Source organism: Microtus oregoni, unplaced genomic scaffold, assembly GCF_018167655.1.
Source record: "Microtus oregoni isolate MIOR12 unplaced genomic scaffold, Mior012 000074F_ref0000038, whole genome shotgun sequence".
Classification (NCBI taxonomy): domain Eukaryota; kingdom Metazoa; phylum Chordata; class Mammalia; order Rodentia; family Cricetidae; genus Microtus; species Microtus oregoni.
In genome coordinates this window covers 2,189,816-2,207,045 of record NW_024544004.1, presented here as the reverse complement: position 1 = coordinate 2,207,045, position 17,230 = coordinate 2,189,816, and the positions used below count along the sequence as shown (strand labels likewise).

General features: G+C 40.6%; 1 protein-coding gene across 1 annotated transcript in view; it reads left to right on the top strand.

Annotated features, from left to right (window-relative positions):
- The window catches only part of LOC121441312 (SH3 domain-containing kinase-binding protein 1-like), a 167,395-nt gene that overhangs the window by 15,959 nt on the left and 134,206 nt on the right, over window positions 1-17,230 (top strand). Inside the window, exons 5-6 of the mRNA XM_041642448.1 lie at window positions 4,532-4,606; window positions 8,144-8,349. Coding sequence (XP_041498382.1) covers window positions 4,532-4,606; window positions 8,144-8,349 — 281 coding nt within the window. The remainder of the gene's footprint in view (window positions 1-4,531; window positions 4,607-8,143; window positions 8,350-17,230) is intronic.

The window sequence follows — 17,230 nt, the reverse complement described above, 5'->3', positions numbered from 1 at the left end:
TTTGTATATTAATAAATGACTCTGACAGAGGAAACATTGGCATTGTCCTTATAAAAGAAGCAATGTCATTGACTATGTGCCACATGGTTGGTGTTTAATGCATTCTTAATTAGCCTATTATTACTTCAGGAAAGCATTTTATCTTGAATGACAGGTAAAAATTTCTACAACTTGCTTCTCATACAATTTTACATATATCATTTGATTCATAACTCCTATTCAGGATAATTTGTTCTGCCAAGGACAGTTTTAATAGTCATATGGGTTGGTCCATAGTTGAGTAGTAGCAGAACTTTTTGCATATTTAAATTTGAAAACATTTTTTTTACCATACTTGGAGCTTGTAACACTTTAAATGTATTTTTTCAAAAATACATTTCAAAAATATATTTTTAAAAAATCCTTAGTTATCAATGATTTTAAACATAGGTAAAATATGAATAATGCAAAAAGTTCCTTTGTACCTGTTGGTCAGTTGATCAGTTCTCAGCCTATGGCTAATTTGTTGACATTATGTCCCTACACATTCCTGCTCTATTTTATCTTAAAGAAACTCCTTGACATTAGATAATTCCACCCATAAATATTTTAATATTTATCAATAAAAGGGTTTCTTAAAGTACCATTACTACATGCACACAAAATTGCAGCGATTCCTTAAATAATTCAACATGTACTCCATGTTCACTATCCTCTAATAACCTTTTTTGTATGGAATTTGTTGACATGAATCTGGATCCAAATAAGGCACATACACAGTGATGGGTTGACATGTTTTAAATTTCTCTGAATCTGTCACTTTCTCCGTCATAGGTCCTCCTTCTGTACAATCTATTTCTAAAGCAGCTGAGCTCTTTGTCCATTAGTTCCTCGTTGTCTGGCTTGTGATAGTTTCATTTCTCTTTTGTTATTCAAGAGATTGATCATTAGATCTAGGGATGAGTAGATTAAGATTGTGTGTGTATGTGTTTCACATTTTCTTAGGTGGTCCTTGATGCTCTACTAGGAGGGTCATGAGGTCCAGTCTTCCTTTTGGTCTCAGCTGTCATTGATTATCAGTAAGAAGTGATCAGACAGGGCTTACAGAGTGGAACCCAACAAACATTTTTTTTTAACGACTGAAATGGACTTTCTCACATCACATAAATAAACACACAGAAAAGGCTTTTAGTAAATTCCGTTGTTCTGAAACAGAACATAGAAACCTATGCCTCAAGAGTGCAAAGTCCTAAGATAGCAGGTGTGGTCATTCATGGTGTGCTTCTTTGGCCTGGTACCAGATGACAACACGTATGTACAAAGTAATTCCACTTCAGCTGTGGCCTGGCTTGAGTTAGGAGACCAGAATGGCATGCCAGCTTCCTGCACATATTCTGCCATCAGCTCCACCACACAAGCAGGTCAACTTCTCACCCAGTAGCTGGTGAATTTCAAACCTGACTAAAGCTGAGGTCATTCTTACCCCAATCATACATGTTGATTAAATTGTCTTTTTATCTATAATTGTGCATTTGCTCCCACTGACTAAATAGAGTGAAATAGAGCTAATTGGCAAATATTATAATCACACATTTTCCTGGCTCTGGGATTTATTTGGACTTAGTGACCAAAAAAAAAAATTACATGTGATTATGATCCAATTTCAATTTATATTTTGCCTCATATTTAAATATATGTGAATTTTCCATTTTAACAGTTTTGATACTACTTAATTTCAAATAATTGTTTTAAAACTATAATTACTTTTTTAAAGTCCTTGGGCCGGAGATGTAACTGAGTTTTTAGAATGTTTGCCAAGCATGCACAAAACCCTGGATTTGATCCCTAGTACCTGAATAAGCTAGGCATGTTGGCACAAAATTATAATCCCAGTGTTTGGGGAAGGTGAGTGCAGGAGTATCATAATTTCAAGGTCGTCCTTAGCTACATAGATAGTTTAAGGCCAGCCTGAAATACGTGAGCCCACCCCTTAAAAAAACTATCCTATAGCTATAGGAACATTGTCAATTGTTTCCCATATTCTGAGAGATAGAATTTTTGGGATTAAAGGCATTTTCACCAGACACTTATCATTTTTAGTATTTAGTGATATTGGGTTTGGGTTTGTGTTCTATTGGCAATGAATAGCAGTTAACCAGTAGATAAAATGGAGTTTCAGGAAGAGTTAGGTGCTGACATACACATAGAGTTTTGTGTCTGAATTTTAAAACTCTTCCCTTCTATAGTTTTTGCTGCCTTCAAGAACTGATATCTAAGTCAATATGGTGACTCACGCCTTTAATCCCATACTAGAGAGGCAAACACAGGTGGATCTCTGTGAGTCTGAGGCCAGCCTGGTCTACAGAGTGACTTTCAGGACAACCAAGGCTACACAGAGTAACCCTGCCTATAAAAGCAACAACAAAAAACCCTTATATTTAATGGTCTTAGTAAAATATTCCCCCCAGCAAGATAAACATTGCTCATATGCATAAGCTTTCTGATTGCCTGTCTCTTTCGCTCCTGACTCAAGTAAGAGCACCTATGCATCCTTCCCCTAGCCTAGCCCAGGTTACCTCTCTGATTGCCTTGCTGCTGGTGGGCAGGGGGACTTTGCAGAGTGGCCTGAGTGACAGTGCACACAGCAGGACGATGGCCTGTCAGCCACTGGGATTTTCAGCTCCTCCGGCAGAGCACATGCAAGCCCGGCTGGACTCAGGAGCATCACTGGAATGTTGACTTTTTTCTCTTATTCCTCCTCCTTGCTGCCACTGCGAAGACTGCAGCTATTCATTTGTAGAAGGCCTGTTCTCACACCAGCAGCTGCGCTTTAGGAGTAATGGTGACCTCCTGGAAGTTAAGTCAGGGAAAATTTGTTCAAATAAAACTTAGCTGCTAACTTGCTCTGCTTTTGGCATGGAGCTCCTCAAGAAGCATGTTTGCAAAACTCTGTTGCTTCCCTAGATTGTTCTTCTGTAGACAGTGATTATTTTTTTGAGACATGACATCACTTTGCATCTCAAGGCCCGGAACTCTATATGTAGCCGGAGCTTTTCTCCAAGGACCCTCCTGCCTCAGCTTCCTGGGCAGCTGAGGTTGCTTATGCATACCTTATTCTTGGGCCCACACATAGGTAGTGACTTGAATGCCTAACTTCTGACTCGAATCGGCTGCAGCACATATGACCCAAAGGGCAGATTTCCAAACCAGGGCATATTACCATTTCTGTAACACATGGGAATGACAATCTATTTAGAGCATTCTGACTATTTATAATTGGTGTCATCAATTGAGAGTGACAAGGCCTAGCAACTGACCCTGTCAGGGGGTCCTGTTCTGACAGCGGAGTCTGTAAGGCGTGAGAGAAGCTTCTCTCTGCCCTTTCAGTTACACTCCCTGTTACGCTTTGCCTATGCTTCGCACTTCTCAACTTACTCTGAGAGTATAAGCCTGCCTCCCTGTTTGAGCTATAACAGAACTTTTCTTTTAATAATACATTTATTAATTGGGATTACTCTTCAAATCATCTTACCATCTTGTGATATTCTCTGTGTTGTGTGTGTGTGTGTGTGTGTGTGTGTGTGTGTTGGGAAGGTGGGTGGATATGTGTATACTTAAATTGGAGCAATATATGCATCTGTGCTCTTATGATCCAGTGATAGTTGGGCTTTAGCTATGTGTTCAGTCCTATGATATTGTATCAAAAATTATGATATTTGATGCTGGATGAGTCCTATGTCCTCAGTGCTTAAGTACAGACTCATTATTGACACAGCAAAACCTCAATTAAGATGTCTCAAGAAATAGGGTTTCTCTGATATCCTTGATGCTAAACCGAAACATCCCCTCATGTTGGTAGGGGTGCCACTATTGGTTTCAAATCTCACCAGTAAAATGTCCCCTGTAGTTTGTTAATATCTGGTCTCTCTTGAAGGTGTTGAGAAGTGACAAATCTTCTATTTCCTCATGTTATGATGCTGGGATCCAACCTAGTGCCTTATGTGTGCTTAGCGAATAATCTGCTACTGAGCCACACCCCTACCCAACAAATTTTCCGAGGATTCTGTGCCTTGTTTAGAATACTGGGGCTTGAATATCAGCTTTTACCATGTGGGGCTCCGGGTATAAAAGACAGAGGCAGAAAGGCCAGCTCTGTTTTATGTAGGTCATACTCTCCAAAGAGAAGAGTGCACTTGCCCACTGAGTTAATGGGATAATCCTGGGAATTGGATTCTCTCTGATTAATTGAGGTTTTCCTATTCTTAAGTTAAAATATGAAATGACTTCCAAGTTTTAACTGGGCACAACATACATGCCGGTCATTTTAGAGGCAAGCCCCAAATCTGGTTATTTCTTGCCATTGTGATCACTTGGGGACTTTGGGCTCATTCTGTAACATTCTGAAACTCTGCCTAATGGTCTTTAATTAATTGCATGGATGAAGGCAAGTTCAGTTAAAGACTCTTCTTTTTCCTTCTTTTGCTATCATTTGCTCCCCTCTGCCCCCTGTCTTGTTTTTCTCTCCCCCTTCTCTTCTCTCATTCACTGTCAGGAAAGACTACCTTTGAAGGGACAATTCTGTATCGTGCTGCACCGGGAAAGACGGAGGGCCACAGACGCCTTTACAGTGAGTGACCTTAAGCAGGAGGCAATCATAAAGATAAGATCGGAGCACCTGTGGCTTTTGATGCAGCTGCGCTTTTCCTGAGCCGCCCACGCTTATGCCCAGTGTCTGCGAATTTCTGAGCCAAGGATATGGGCTTATTTGCCTGCAATAAGTGGCATTTCCTTGGTGTGGGCTACAAGAGCATTCTTCCCACCAATCCTGGCGCTGTCTTGTTCGCTTTCTGCCTTTCTCATGTGTATGACATATGTGCATGAACCGTGCCTGCAGAGAATGAAGCAGTAGCTTTTGTCATGGCAGTGGAAGATGGCTTCTGGTGGAGATATCAAACTCACCTAGCTACTGCTTTTTCCAAATGGGTCATTCGTCATTTGTGTGGTTCAAAGAAAGAAAATTTTGGCATGGAAGTCCATGCCAGATACAGTGGGTTGCTTTGCTCATCCAGCTAATCACCACACGGCAGACTTCTTTTGGCAGGACCCATGGGCAGCCTTTTGTATTGTAAAATAAGGCTGCCAAAAGCTGAAGAAATGAGATGTATGAATTAATTTCATGATGCCCGTAGAACAGTTCTTGTTACATCCCAAGCACTACACATGGAGGTGTCAAATTAAAACAATCAGGAACTGATGGGTGCTGAAGCTAGGGTGAATTGTACCACAGTGGACAGCCATAGGACTAGCAGAAGCAAATCTGAGGAGGCTTTACTCTGTTTGCATCGGGAGGGAAGAATATTCACTGTGGTGCACATATATTCATATCCATGAACTATATACATACATGTGATGAAAGAGCTTCAGACAGGAGCACCAGAACTGCCCTCAAATGCTTGAAGTGAGGGTATTTTTCTTTCTGTTCCACTCTGAACAAGTGCACAATGCATAGGACTTAGCCTGCAGTGTGCTCCTTGTGTTCAGTGGGGAGATCTGACCTTGTTCATCCCCATGCCCTGGCCTGACCAGGTATCTGGAAATCATCACACCAGTGCATAAAGTCGAATTGCTGAAGTCATTTCTAAACCCTCATACCTTTTTACACTACCTCTTCATGGACCAATAATGTGCCCTTCCTTAAATGGCCCTGGCCTACATTCCACTCTGTAGGTCGAACTGCCTGAGAGTGCCATCTAGCATTCGGAATATGAATATGATAAGAAGATACCCATGATAGTCACAAGTAACCAAAAGAAGGAATACCTAACACACATGAAAATAAATTCACGTTTCTTTCCTTCCAAGGAAAAGAACTAGATTTTTGAGTTATTGCATCAATGCAAACATTTAGCTGTATAATTTACATTCTCAAAAATTATAGAATCAGGCTGCCAGAATTTCTGGAAGAAAAATCTGCCGTGTGTTTCCTTCCCAGGCCATGCTTGTGTGGCTGAATGACTGTGCCGCTCTTCCCTGTATAATAGGCTTTTTCTTACAAGTACTAATATGAAGTTATTAAGATGAGCCTGAAGGCTGCAAATGCCTACAAGCGGAAACTTGCTGAAATTAGGGTGGCAGTGAAGACCAGGTTATAGCTGTAGCTAAGGGTGAGCTACAGAAGAACCCCCCGAATTCCTCTTTCTGAAGAACTAAACCAGATAGATACTCTCTGCCCCATTTGTCCTGCTGCATTCTGGTGGAGGTGGAGGAGGTGGAGGTGCTGGTGGTGGAGGAGGTGGAGGTGGTGGTGGGTGGTGGGTGGTGGTGAGTGGTGGTGGTGGTGGTCTTGTGGTTGTGGTGGTGGGGGTGGAGGAGGTGGTGAGAGTGGTGGTGGCGGCAGAGGAGGTGGTGGTGGCGATAGGTGATGGAAGATGATGTGGTTTCTTTACACTGTTTCGCCCTCAATGGTTCTTTCCAAACATGAAAAGAATATGCAAGCCATTTATCACATAGAAAGAATCCATACAGCAAAATAAGAGCATGTTAAAGGGGAATGACACAATATTTGGACTCCAAAATTATATCTCCAGCAGGGTATTCCCAGAAACAATGAACAGATAAACATAGGAATAGATAGCTAATCCAGGGGTTCTCCATGTTTGTACACACCAATGGGGTCCTATGAAGTGCAGCTGGCCCCCTCCTTATTATGGCCTCGATTTTTGCTCACAAATGCTGTGCTTTAGTTAACTAAAATATGCACCAGCTATCTTCCTCCCTCCCACCCTCTTGGCTTAGAAATACTACTTTATGGAAGATGAATAGCAGCATCAAAGGAAACCATTTTTTCTAAGGCTTTTATTCCTAACGCTGTTAGTAATCTCTAATGACCTTTCTATATTTTACGTTTGTATTTAACAGGTTTTCTTTGCTCTGGGACTTCCTCACTTAAATGACTTCAACATTTTATGATATTCCATGTGAACAGTTATTTGGTGTATCGTTTCTGTGGACTAGGTAGCCACAGGAAGCTAATGTACAACTGGCCACTAGTAAAAGAAATTTAATGACATTCTTTCACCTCAAGGGCGTTGTTACGGTCAGGAGATAGTGGATAAATGGCCAGAAGCTACCCTACACATCTAGAACCTTAGAGTTATGGTTTAGTGACAGTACTAAATATTCCTAAAAATATCCTTTGAACCCTTCCCTTTGTTGGCATAATTGATATCCTGACCACTAAAGGAAGAATATATACCCAGAAATTAACAGACTCAATTAGGTTCATCTTTTTAGGAACATGCATGTTGGCAAAGCCTAGGGAACAAGCGTCTGGGGAGGTAAATGTTTTGAGTGTCTTGCTGATAACTCTCTTATATACCTCCCAACATATGGCACAAGAGGTTAAAGGGAGACTGTCATGCCCCTGTGTTTCCCTTGGAAAAGAATTCAGCTTTGGGAAGATGGTGGTTGTAGAGGAAGGAGGAAGAGTCATAGGGTTGGGATTCTGGCCTCTGGAAAGGCAGTTTTTGTTCTGTCTTTAACAAACACCATTATCTTTCTAAGAAACACTATCCCAATGTCGAGTTCAGTTTAATGCTTTCTTAGAGGAACATGCCTGCATGCATTTGTTCCTTGTGAAGCTATCCAAAGAGATTTAAGGCTTTGGCAGTCATAATTTTGTGTGGTTTAATTGCTAATTTTCTTGAATCACTTTTAGCTTTACATTTTCCCTTTAGGAAATGTTACTTTCATTGTTAATTGCTAATTGACATGAATCAGAAAATTTAGAGGTACAGTACATGGTACTTACTGAGTGGGAAGGCCAGGTATGGGTGGCAAGGATGGGTATTAACACAAACCATGGGTAAAAATTTTGGATCAGAACCAGGCTTTGACTGAAGCATGTCAAATGTCACATGTACAGCGAGATCAGCATGAAATTAGAGTTTCTGAAAAGTTATTTTGAATCACTGTTTAAAATTAAAGTCTGGGGGTAGGAAGACCAAGCAAAGCTCCGAGACAGCCTGAGTCAGCATACTCAGTGCCCCCAGTGCAGAAGCCCAGTCCCACTCTGAGAGATGGCTTCTGGCTGGCTGGGAAGTTCTTTATTGTGGCCTCTGGCTGATTTCTGAGCTCTTTCTCTCCTCATCCCCACTGTTGACAGGCTTAAGAGAAACCACAGGCTCCGAGAGCGATGGGGGTGATTCAAGCAGTACCAAATCCGAAGGTGCCAACGGGACAGTGGCAACTGTAGCCATCCAGCCCAAGAAAGTCAAAGGAGTGGGCTTTGGCGATATCTTCAAAGACAAGCCAATTAAACTGAGACCAAGGTCAATCGAAGTAGAAAATGACTTCCTGCCAGTAGAAAAGGTATGTTGGACAATTTCTGTGTGACTTCATTTTAATGTGGAACATCCTAAAGTAGGTTGTGGGCTTTGACTTCATGACGTCAGGGCCCCTTTTGCTCGCTGTTTGCCGTCCCTCCTTTGAGTTCCCCTCCTCTGCAGGAATGGCATCCCTGCTGCTTACTTCTTACCACGCTTGTGCTGGGCAGTTTTTCATAACTATAACAGAATAACTTGAGTCTACGGTAGGACAAAATGGCTTACCTCATGAGCTGGAGAGCAGAGACGGGGTAGGACTGGGATCCTATAATCTCCTTTAAGGGCACATGGCCAATGACCTATGGACCTTCCACCAGCTCTCCCACCTCAAAGATTTTACAAGCTCCTGATGGTACTACCCTGGGCATCAAGTCTAACACAGAGAACTTCAGAGGACTTTCAGGAGTATATATATATATATATATCTCCTTTAAAGAATGTTTCTCGGGATGACTTTTCAAATGGTTCGCCACTTCTCCATCTCCTTTCCAGAGAAGCCCCTTCTCATACCTAGGCCCAGCTAAATATATGATCCTGACAGTCCTCAGATACCCTAAAATATCTCTAAATGCATTGTGCTCAAGTGTGTTGATTGTGTTTATGTGGCAGAGAAAAGCAATTGTGTGACTTTTTTCCCTAAGAGTTAGGTGAAACAGTTTCAGACCGCTGAATGGAAGTCTCCTGTGTGTGCACAGGAATGATGGAGACAGCTTGTGTTCAGACTCCCTGGGTTGCTCCCATCAGGAAGCTAGCTTTTTTCTTCTGCTTCTGGTTCTGGGCTGGTGAGAAACAGACAGCATGTTGCTGCTGAGTACACAGTTGCTATAGCAACACACCCAGAGCCATAGCTCTGTGGCTACCACTGACGTCTACTGTGGTACACTTTTGAGCATCACAGCCTTGCTTGGGAGTTGATAAATACTGTGGAATTTTCCAAATTATAATAAGCTACACTCATGCTGTGCTTAAGAAATGTTTGTTAATTTGATTTCATGTTAAGTTTTCTGCTTTGACTCTTGTGCCAACAGGTTTGGGATAGGGTACTAGCAACAATTCTAATTTAGGTCTATCATTGGATTGTGGCTTTCATTTTTTTCAATGAGGTCAAATTTTAAAGGTCGCGTCAGCATCCACAGCTGTAGAACCTGCAGTATCCACCCAGCCCCTAGAAGCCTTCTTTTTTTTTTAAATTTATTTATTTATTAAGGATTTCTGCCTCGTCCCCACAACCGCTTCCCATTTCCCTCCCCCTCCCCCGATCAAGTCCCCCTCCCTCATCTGCTCGAAGGGCAATCAGGGTTCCCTGACCTGTGGGAAGCCCAAGGACTGCCCACCTCTATCCAGGTCTCGTAAGGTGAGCATTCAAACTGCCTAGGCCTTCTATAGTGCCAGCAATCATTAGAACAGCTTCTATGGGGTAGGGGGCATTTTGAACTTAGAGGAAAGGCAGGGGGAGAAACTGGAACATGCTTCACTTAAACTGTTCCTTTGGTGAAGTGTCATGGAACCACTATTGCTTTTTCCATAATCAATATGTCATGTTGCCTGTGATCTGAAAACTATATTGTTGGTGTCTGAACTTGCGATCAGGTTTGTTGCCCATGGCCACATTCAGATTCCATGAGGAGATACAAAAAGTGAGTACCCGTCTTGACAAGGAGTGATGGACGGAGTTTTTCTCCATTTTATTGAAGTTTTTGATAAGAATATGATCATTGACTCAATCAAGGTGACATGATGTGTACGTGAGTGGCTTATTATTGCTATTAATAATATTTGTTTTAGGTGACAATAATATATTGAGTTATTAATAGTGACATCAGTGTCAAACATAAACAATTTTCTTTGTGTGTATGTGTATACCCATGTGTACATATGGAGAAATCTCACGTTGATGTTAGAAATCTAACTCTTTCCTCTCCACCATATTCACCGAGTCAGGGTTTTTCAGTCAAATCCAGAGCTTAAAGATATGGGAAATCTCACTAGCCAGCATGCTTTTCAGATCCCTGCGTTCTGACGCTGGAATTGCAGGCAAGTGGCTAACTACACCCACACAACTTTTATGAGGATTCTGGGGATCTGAACTCCAATCCTCTTGCTTGTGTGGCAAGCGCTTTAAGTGCCAAAACATTTCCTTAGCCCCTGCTTATTAATTCTTGAGAAGAGAGCTCACCGTGTGACCTTTCAACTCCCGGGCTTAATTAAATACCTGTCCCAGCCCCCTAAGACTATAGGCATGTGTACCTTCTTGCCAACTACTCCCAAATTTATATGTCTTAGCACATTTCTTTCAAGAATGACAGAACTTTATGCTTGCCTCTCTGTCATTTCCACCTAGAGATTCTAATTCCTATCAGTTTATCCAAACCCTCCAAACACCCTCCTCCGTCCACAACTTTCCCCATCTCAGATGAAGGCAGTGCCATCTCTCTTCCCTTTTATTCCCTTGAGGTTGTGTCTGACTAATTGATCACCTCTGCCTAACTATGTCTAGCATCTGTCTCTCTGTAACTCGTCACCCTAATAGGGCTCTTTGTTTCTTCTCACTGCTGTGCACTGTATCCACGACACATATGTGTGGAAGGTAGAGTGTTTTCAAATGCATCAACATGATGCTTTGGAGATTGCAGACATCTGTAGAGTGAGGGAGCTGGGTGGAACAATAGAGCAGGTGCACACTTGAAAATACAGCAGTTGTGTGCTTAACTATTTCTGTGTGAAATACTGTATTGGTGGTAGTAACATGGAACAAGAACTTTATCAGAGTTATGTATGAGAAAGGTATATGTGTGTATGTATGTGGATGTATGTGCATGTATCCTGATTCCTGATTGCTTGCAGAGTGAAACCATGCGCTAGAAGTTCCCATAATCCAGTGTAAAGCCTTGGGAGCAAACATAAACTTCCCAGCTTGCTTGAGTGGCTGCAGGTAATGTTTCCAGCATCTGAGATGATTTAAAACTATCTCTTCTCCCTGTTGTTGGTGCAATGGGTAGTTGCACTGATTTATGGAGCCATTATGTTATTACACAATCTGGCTTGAGAGCCGATGAGTGTGATCCTTTTTTATTAATGTACAACCTGGTTCTTTTCACTTTTGAGATGGTTTTGTATTCAATATTGATGTTTAAAGAAGAAAGTTTCCCTTTAAAATGGGGCTTGCTGCTTTGATTTTGCAGAAGCAAAATGGATCTTGCATGACAGAATTTGGTATGTGAGGCCAAGCATGCGTCCCACTTAAGGTGGATCAGTTGATCTTCTGACATGACTGATTTGATAACTTGCATGAGGAAAGATGGGATCTGACAAAGACCTCCCCCCCTCTCGTGTGTGTGTGTGTGTGTGTGTGTGTGTGTGTGTGTGGTGTACCGGGTTTCTTCATTGAACCTAAAGTTCACTTGTTAACAAGTTTGACTGTTCAATAAGCTCCCTGTATTTATCTGTCTCTGCCTCCCAGTGGTGGGGTTACAGATGTGTGCCGCCATGTCTGAATTTTACATGGGTACTGGATATCTGAACTCAGGTTCTTATGTTTGCATAGCAGACACTTTACCAACTGAACCATCTTCCAGGTTCCTGGATGTCTATTAAATCTGTAACACTCGCTGCTAATGATTAGATTGTATATTAGGGGAGGTAATTAATAATAGCCCTTTACCAACCCTGAGAAAGACGAAAAGTGAAACCAGGTTTGACACTATACACCTTAATTCTAGCATTCAGGAGACTGAGGCGGGATAATTGAAAATTCAAGGCCAGCCTGATAAATTAAGCCAGTTCTAGTTGTCCTGGGTTATACAGAGACCTTGTCCCAAAACAACAAACTAACCAATATTGTTACTTTTGCTTGTCTTATTAAAATATAAGGAGAAACCATATATATATATATATATATACATATATATATATACATATATATATTTAATGCTACAAAATGGATATACCTGTGAACAATTTGTATAATTTACAATCTAACTGAAATATTTACTGATGAAATGGCGTAGAGGAGAAGGAAACAAGATTTGTGGTGATTGATAATTTCTTTGTGTTTTATGAAGCTGGGTTCCTTGTAGATCAAGCCAAATTCAATCTTTTGGGCAGCCAAGGATGACCTTGAACTTCTGATCCTTTTGATGCTTCTGCCTTTCAAATGCTGGGATTGCAGGCATATGCCAAGTTGTTGAAAACAAGTGATACATACGTGGGAGTTTGATATCTGCTCTGTTTTTGTCTATATTAGAAATTCCTTTAGTAGAGACTATAGGAAAGGAAACTCGGGGAAATGTTTCCATTTAAATTAAGCTTAAGTTTTAGTGTTACTATAGCAATAGGACCTGGAGAGACTGCTCAGCAGTGTCGAGCACTTCTCGGTGAGTCCCTTAGATAATTGGTAAAGGAGTGGCAGATGTTACGACACTTGTAAATGAGCTGCATGTATCTGGGCGAGGCCCAGGACCTAACTTAATATGGCTTTTTATACAGAATGGTCCTTGCTTTCAGTGCCAACTTATGCCATGTATGGACTCTATAGTCATGACTAGTGTTGGTTTTCCTAATCATTTTGGAGCCAGTCTTTTGTGCCATGTTGGAAAAGATATATTGAAGTATTATTGTTTGGCAAGTTGGTAATATATAGTGTCTCTTACAGAGAAACCTTTTAAGGGCCTCTTCTCCCAGGCCTTCCTAGTTTAACTGATTCCCATTAGTGATTTCTGCCATCTCTTTCTTGAAAGGAGTTTGTTTTCTATACTTTCTACTAGGCATTATTTGTGTCAGACTCTTTTTCCACTCCCATCAGCTTGAATCTCATTTATGGAATTGCAGTCACTCAAATTAACGCCTTTATGGTATCAACATTGAAGCATTTGTTTGTGACAGAGAATTGAAATTTAAATTGTATGTAAATGGAGTCATAAATCAATTGCTTCAATCAGCGAAATTGCAGTTAAGAGAATTTTAATATTTTCATTCACATCTCTGTTAGTCTTTTGATTCATCCTAGTAAAAATTCATTAAATTTTATAGTAGCATTAAACCATATAAGTACCAGGTGGGTAAGGTGATCCATGCCTGTATTCCCAGCACAGCAGAGGCAGAGACAGGGGATCACTGCAGATTAAAGGCCAGCTCGGTTTATATAATTTCTAGGCCATCTAGGGCTATATAGCAAGACTCTATCTCAAGCCCTATCTCAAAGTAATGACATCTGTTGCAAATAAGAGATTTGGAGCCAAGAAGATGGCTCAGCAGGCATAGGCCCTGCCATTAGGCTTAATGACTTTGATCCTCATGACCCACATGGTGGAAGAAGATAACTCAGCCTTTTAAGCTGTCCACTGACCTCCATACAATGCGCTATGGCTTTTGCCCCTCTCTCTCTCTCCCTCGCTCTCTCTCTCATACTTGTACATGCCCTCAATCTCTCTCTCCCTCTAAATATAAATTTATAAATAAAAGTCTTAGTTACTTTTCTATTGATATGATAAGACAACACAACCAAGTCAGTTTATAGAAGGAGGAGTTTATTTGGGGCTTAAAGTTTAGAGGGAAAATCCAGGACTATCATGGTGGGGAATATGACAGCAGTTAGGAAGGTATGGTACTGGAATAGTAGCTGAGAACTTACGTCTTCATCCTCATGCAGGAGGCAGAGAGCACTAACTAAAAATGATGTGGTCCTGGTCCTTTGAAACCCAGTGATAGATCCCCCTTTAACACGGCCACACCTCTTCCCAAATAGTTCCACAAACTGGGAACCAAGTATTCAAACATATGAGCCTATAGGGACCCTTTTCATTCAAACCACCATGTTGAAATACGAGCGGCGGGCTGTGTCCCGCCACCCGGCTAGCTTTACCCAAAATAATTACACGGAAACTGTATTCTTTTAAACACTGCCTGACCCATTAGTTTCAGTTTCTTATTGGCTAGCTTTTACATATTGATCTAACCCATTTCTATTAATCTGTGTAGCCCACGAGCTGGCTTACCAGGAATGATCTTAACCTGCGTCTGTCTGGAGTGGGAGAATCATGGTGACTCCCTGACTCAGCTTCTTTCTCCCAGCATTCCGTTCTGTTTACTCCGCCTACCTAAGGGCTGGCCTATCAAATGGGTCTAGGCAGTTTCTTTATTAATAAGAAATCACTCCCACATCATTTCCCCTTTTTCTGTTTAAACAAAAAAGAAAGGCTTTAACTTTAACATAGTAAAATTACATATAGCAAAACAGTTATCAAGCAAGAATTACAGTTATAATATTTATATCTATTTTATCTTTTATCATAACTAAGGAAAACAATAACTATCTATTCATTTTTTAACTCCATCAAAGACTCCAGAAGGATATAATACTACCTAAGTAAACAAGAAATAAGAAAACTCTAGAAATGACAGAGACATCTTGCTGCCTGGACAGTCACCCAAAGTTCTTTTGTATGGTTGGGGCATCCATCTTCAGCCTTCAGGCCCATAGTATCCAGCAGACATTTCCATGAAGCAGGAAATTTCAAAGACAGTTCAGTCACTATCTGCTGTGTCCTGCAGAATGTCTCGCAGACTCTTTCATGAGTCATGAACCCCAAAAGACCGTCTCACCTTTAGGCAAGTTCAGCAGTCCTCTCTCTGCGGGTTCTCTGTGTCCATTTTATGCAATAGTCCAGGCAAGAGCAGTTTCTTGCCCAAATGGCTATCCAACTCCATAAGGATCCTCTTCGATGCCCATCTTCCTCTCGAAGTAGATTGGTGCCACCAGGAGCAGATATGTCTCATTGTCATGAAAAGTCCTAAGTTATTAAAACATTAAATGCCATATTCTGCAGTCTTTGAAAGATATGAAGAATGTCTATCTAACTGAAATGTATCTCTATATATCTAGAAAATCTAACTAACATGACTACAAGATTGACTATTATTGATGATTAACCATTAACCTATATTTTTTAATTATACATTACATTTTTAAATGAACTACACAATCACAATACCTTAATCAAGATCAGAAATACATATACATATAACAAAATTGACTGTAAAATCCACACCAATGCAAATTACTCATACCTATATCATTTCCCCCTTTAAATGTAAAAGAACATTTACAAACAATATTTTGGGAACATGGGCGCAGTTTTTTCTCTCCAAACAACAACTCCACCTGGTTGATATGACGTCATGATACTGATAGCGCTACTACAAGACCTGCTTTTGGTACCAGCTGCACAAGACAGTTCCAACTTGGTTAGCTGAAATGGTGCACATCTTATACAACATTTTGGCCAGACCTGCACAAAATACTCAGAGACTATTGGCAATTTTAAAAGACATTGATCTTGAAATTTAACCATCATTTCACTTTCACAGGATCCCCCAGAAAGAACGTCGCCCCCATGACAGCTGGAAGTAATTCTAGAGGACGACGTCCCCTTTCCCAGTAAAACTTGCCCTTGGGTTTAGGGACATCATTTAGGGGTTGATTATAATTAGTACACGATTGAGGGTTGGGGGAGGAATTTTATACGCTCAGGGATCATTTTGAAAAAAAAAAAAAAGAGGGATGATGGGATAATAGATTTGTAATTGTGAGTTACTGTTTTTAGACAAATACATTGGTATAGATTCTTGTATATTGATACAAAGTTAAATTATATTGACTATTGTACGCATGCATGTTTCTACCTCTGTTTAAAACATTTTTTTATGTATTGACATATATTGTATTGATATATATATATATTGTATATATTTACCATATTGCAGTGTACATTTCTACCTCTGATTAAGATACTTATATAATGATTGTGTATTGATATATATTTGCCTACTGCAATGTATATTTGTACATTGTTTATATTTGGAGGTCATTGTCCTCATTTGTTTCACAGTCGTTTATTGTCTTAGTCTTTAAGTTAGATAGATATTGAGAATTATATAGACTAATAGTCATCTAAGTTTGTCATTTATAATAGACTAATCAGGTTCTTTAGATATATAGAGATTATACTCAGTATAGATAGATAATCTTCAACTTCTTCAAAGAGCTGTAGAAAATGGCCTTTAATCTAACTCAGAGTTTTGTGGTAGTGAGACACAATTGCTCCTGGCAACACCACTCTATTCCCGAGAGAATGTTGAGCACCAAAGACACTCCACCTGGAGCCTTTCTTTTTGGCAGAACTGGCATTTGGGCAAAGAAATGCCCATACCTCAACAACTGACAAAGATACAGAGCATGCATCAATGGATAAAACAGGACTGTCATATCCTGCCAAGACAGGGTAAGATAGTTTTGAAAAGTTGCTTGCCTTAGAAAATGGTATGTCAGTTATGTTAGGCCTTAGCCAAAGTTGGTTGCTTCAACGCTGCTAATGTGACTTTGGGTGATTGCCCAGGTAGCTAGTTGTCTCTGTAATTTGTTGCATGTTTTGGAAGTTGTTCTACTGAACTTCCTAATTACCCAGGTAACATTATTTCCCTTCTCAGATCTTCGATGGGGTTGAAGACTATATAAATGTAGTTACTTTCTCTCATGACTTGGCCAAGTTATTTATTATACAAGACCTAAGCTAGTTAGAATAGGATATTTGTACTTATTGTATATAATTTCATAGTAGGTTTAAAACTCTCTTATTTAAACAAAAGGGGGAGGTGTTGCGGGAGGTCCTCCCACTCCTCCAGCCTATCACCGCTGAGGTACCAGCCCACTGGGGCGTGGTTTCTCTCCCTTTAAAAAAGCGGCCACTTCCCTCTTCTCTCTCTCTTCACTTCCTGCTCCGCCTGCGACTAGACTCCTTTCCTGGTTGCGAAGAGGGCTGTTGCCTGGGACAGTGATCTGTAAGTTTTTTCCCCTTTAAATAAATACCACC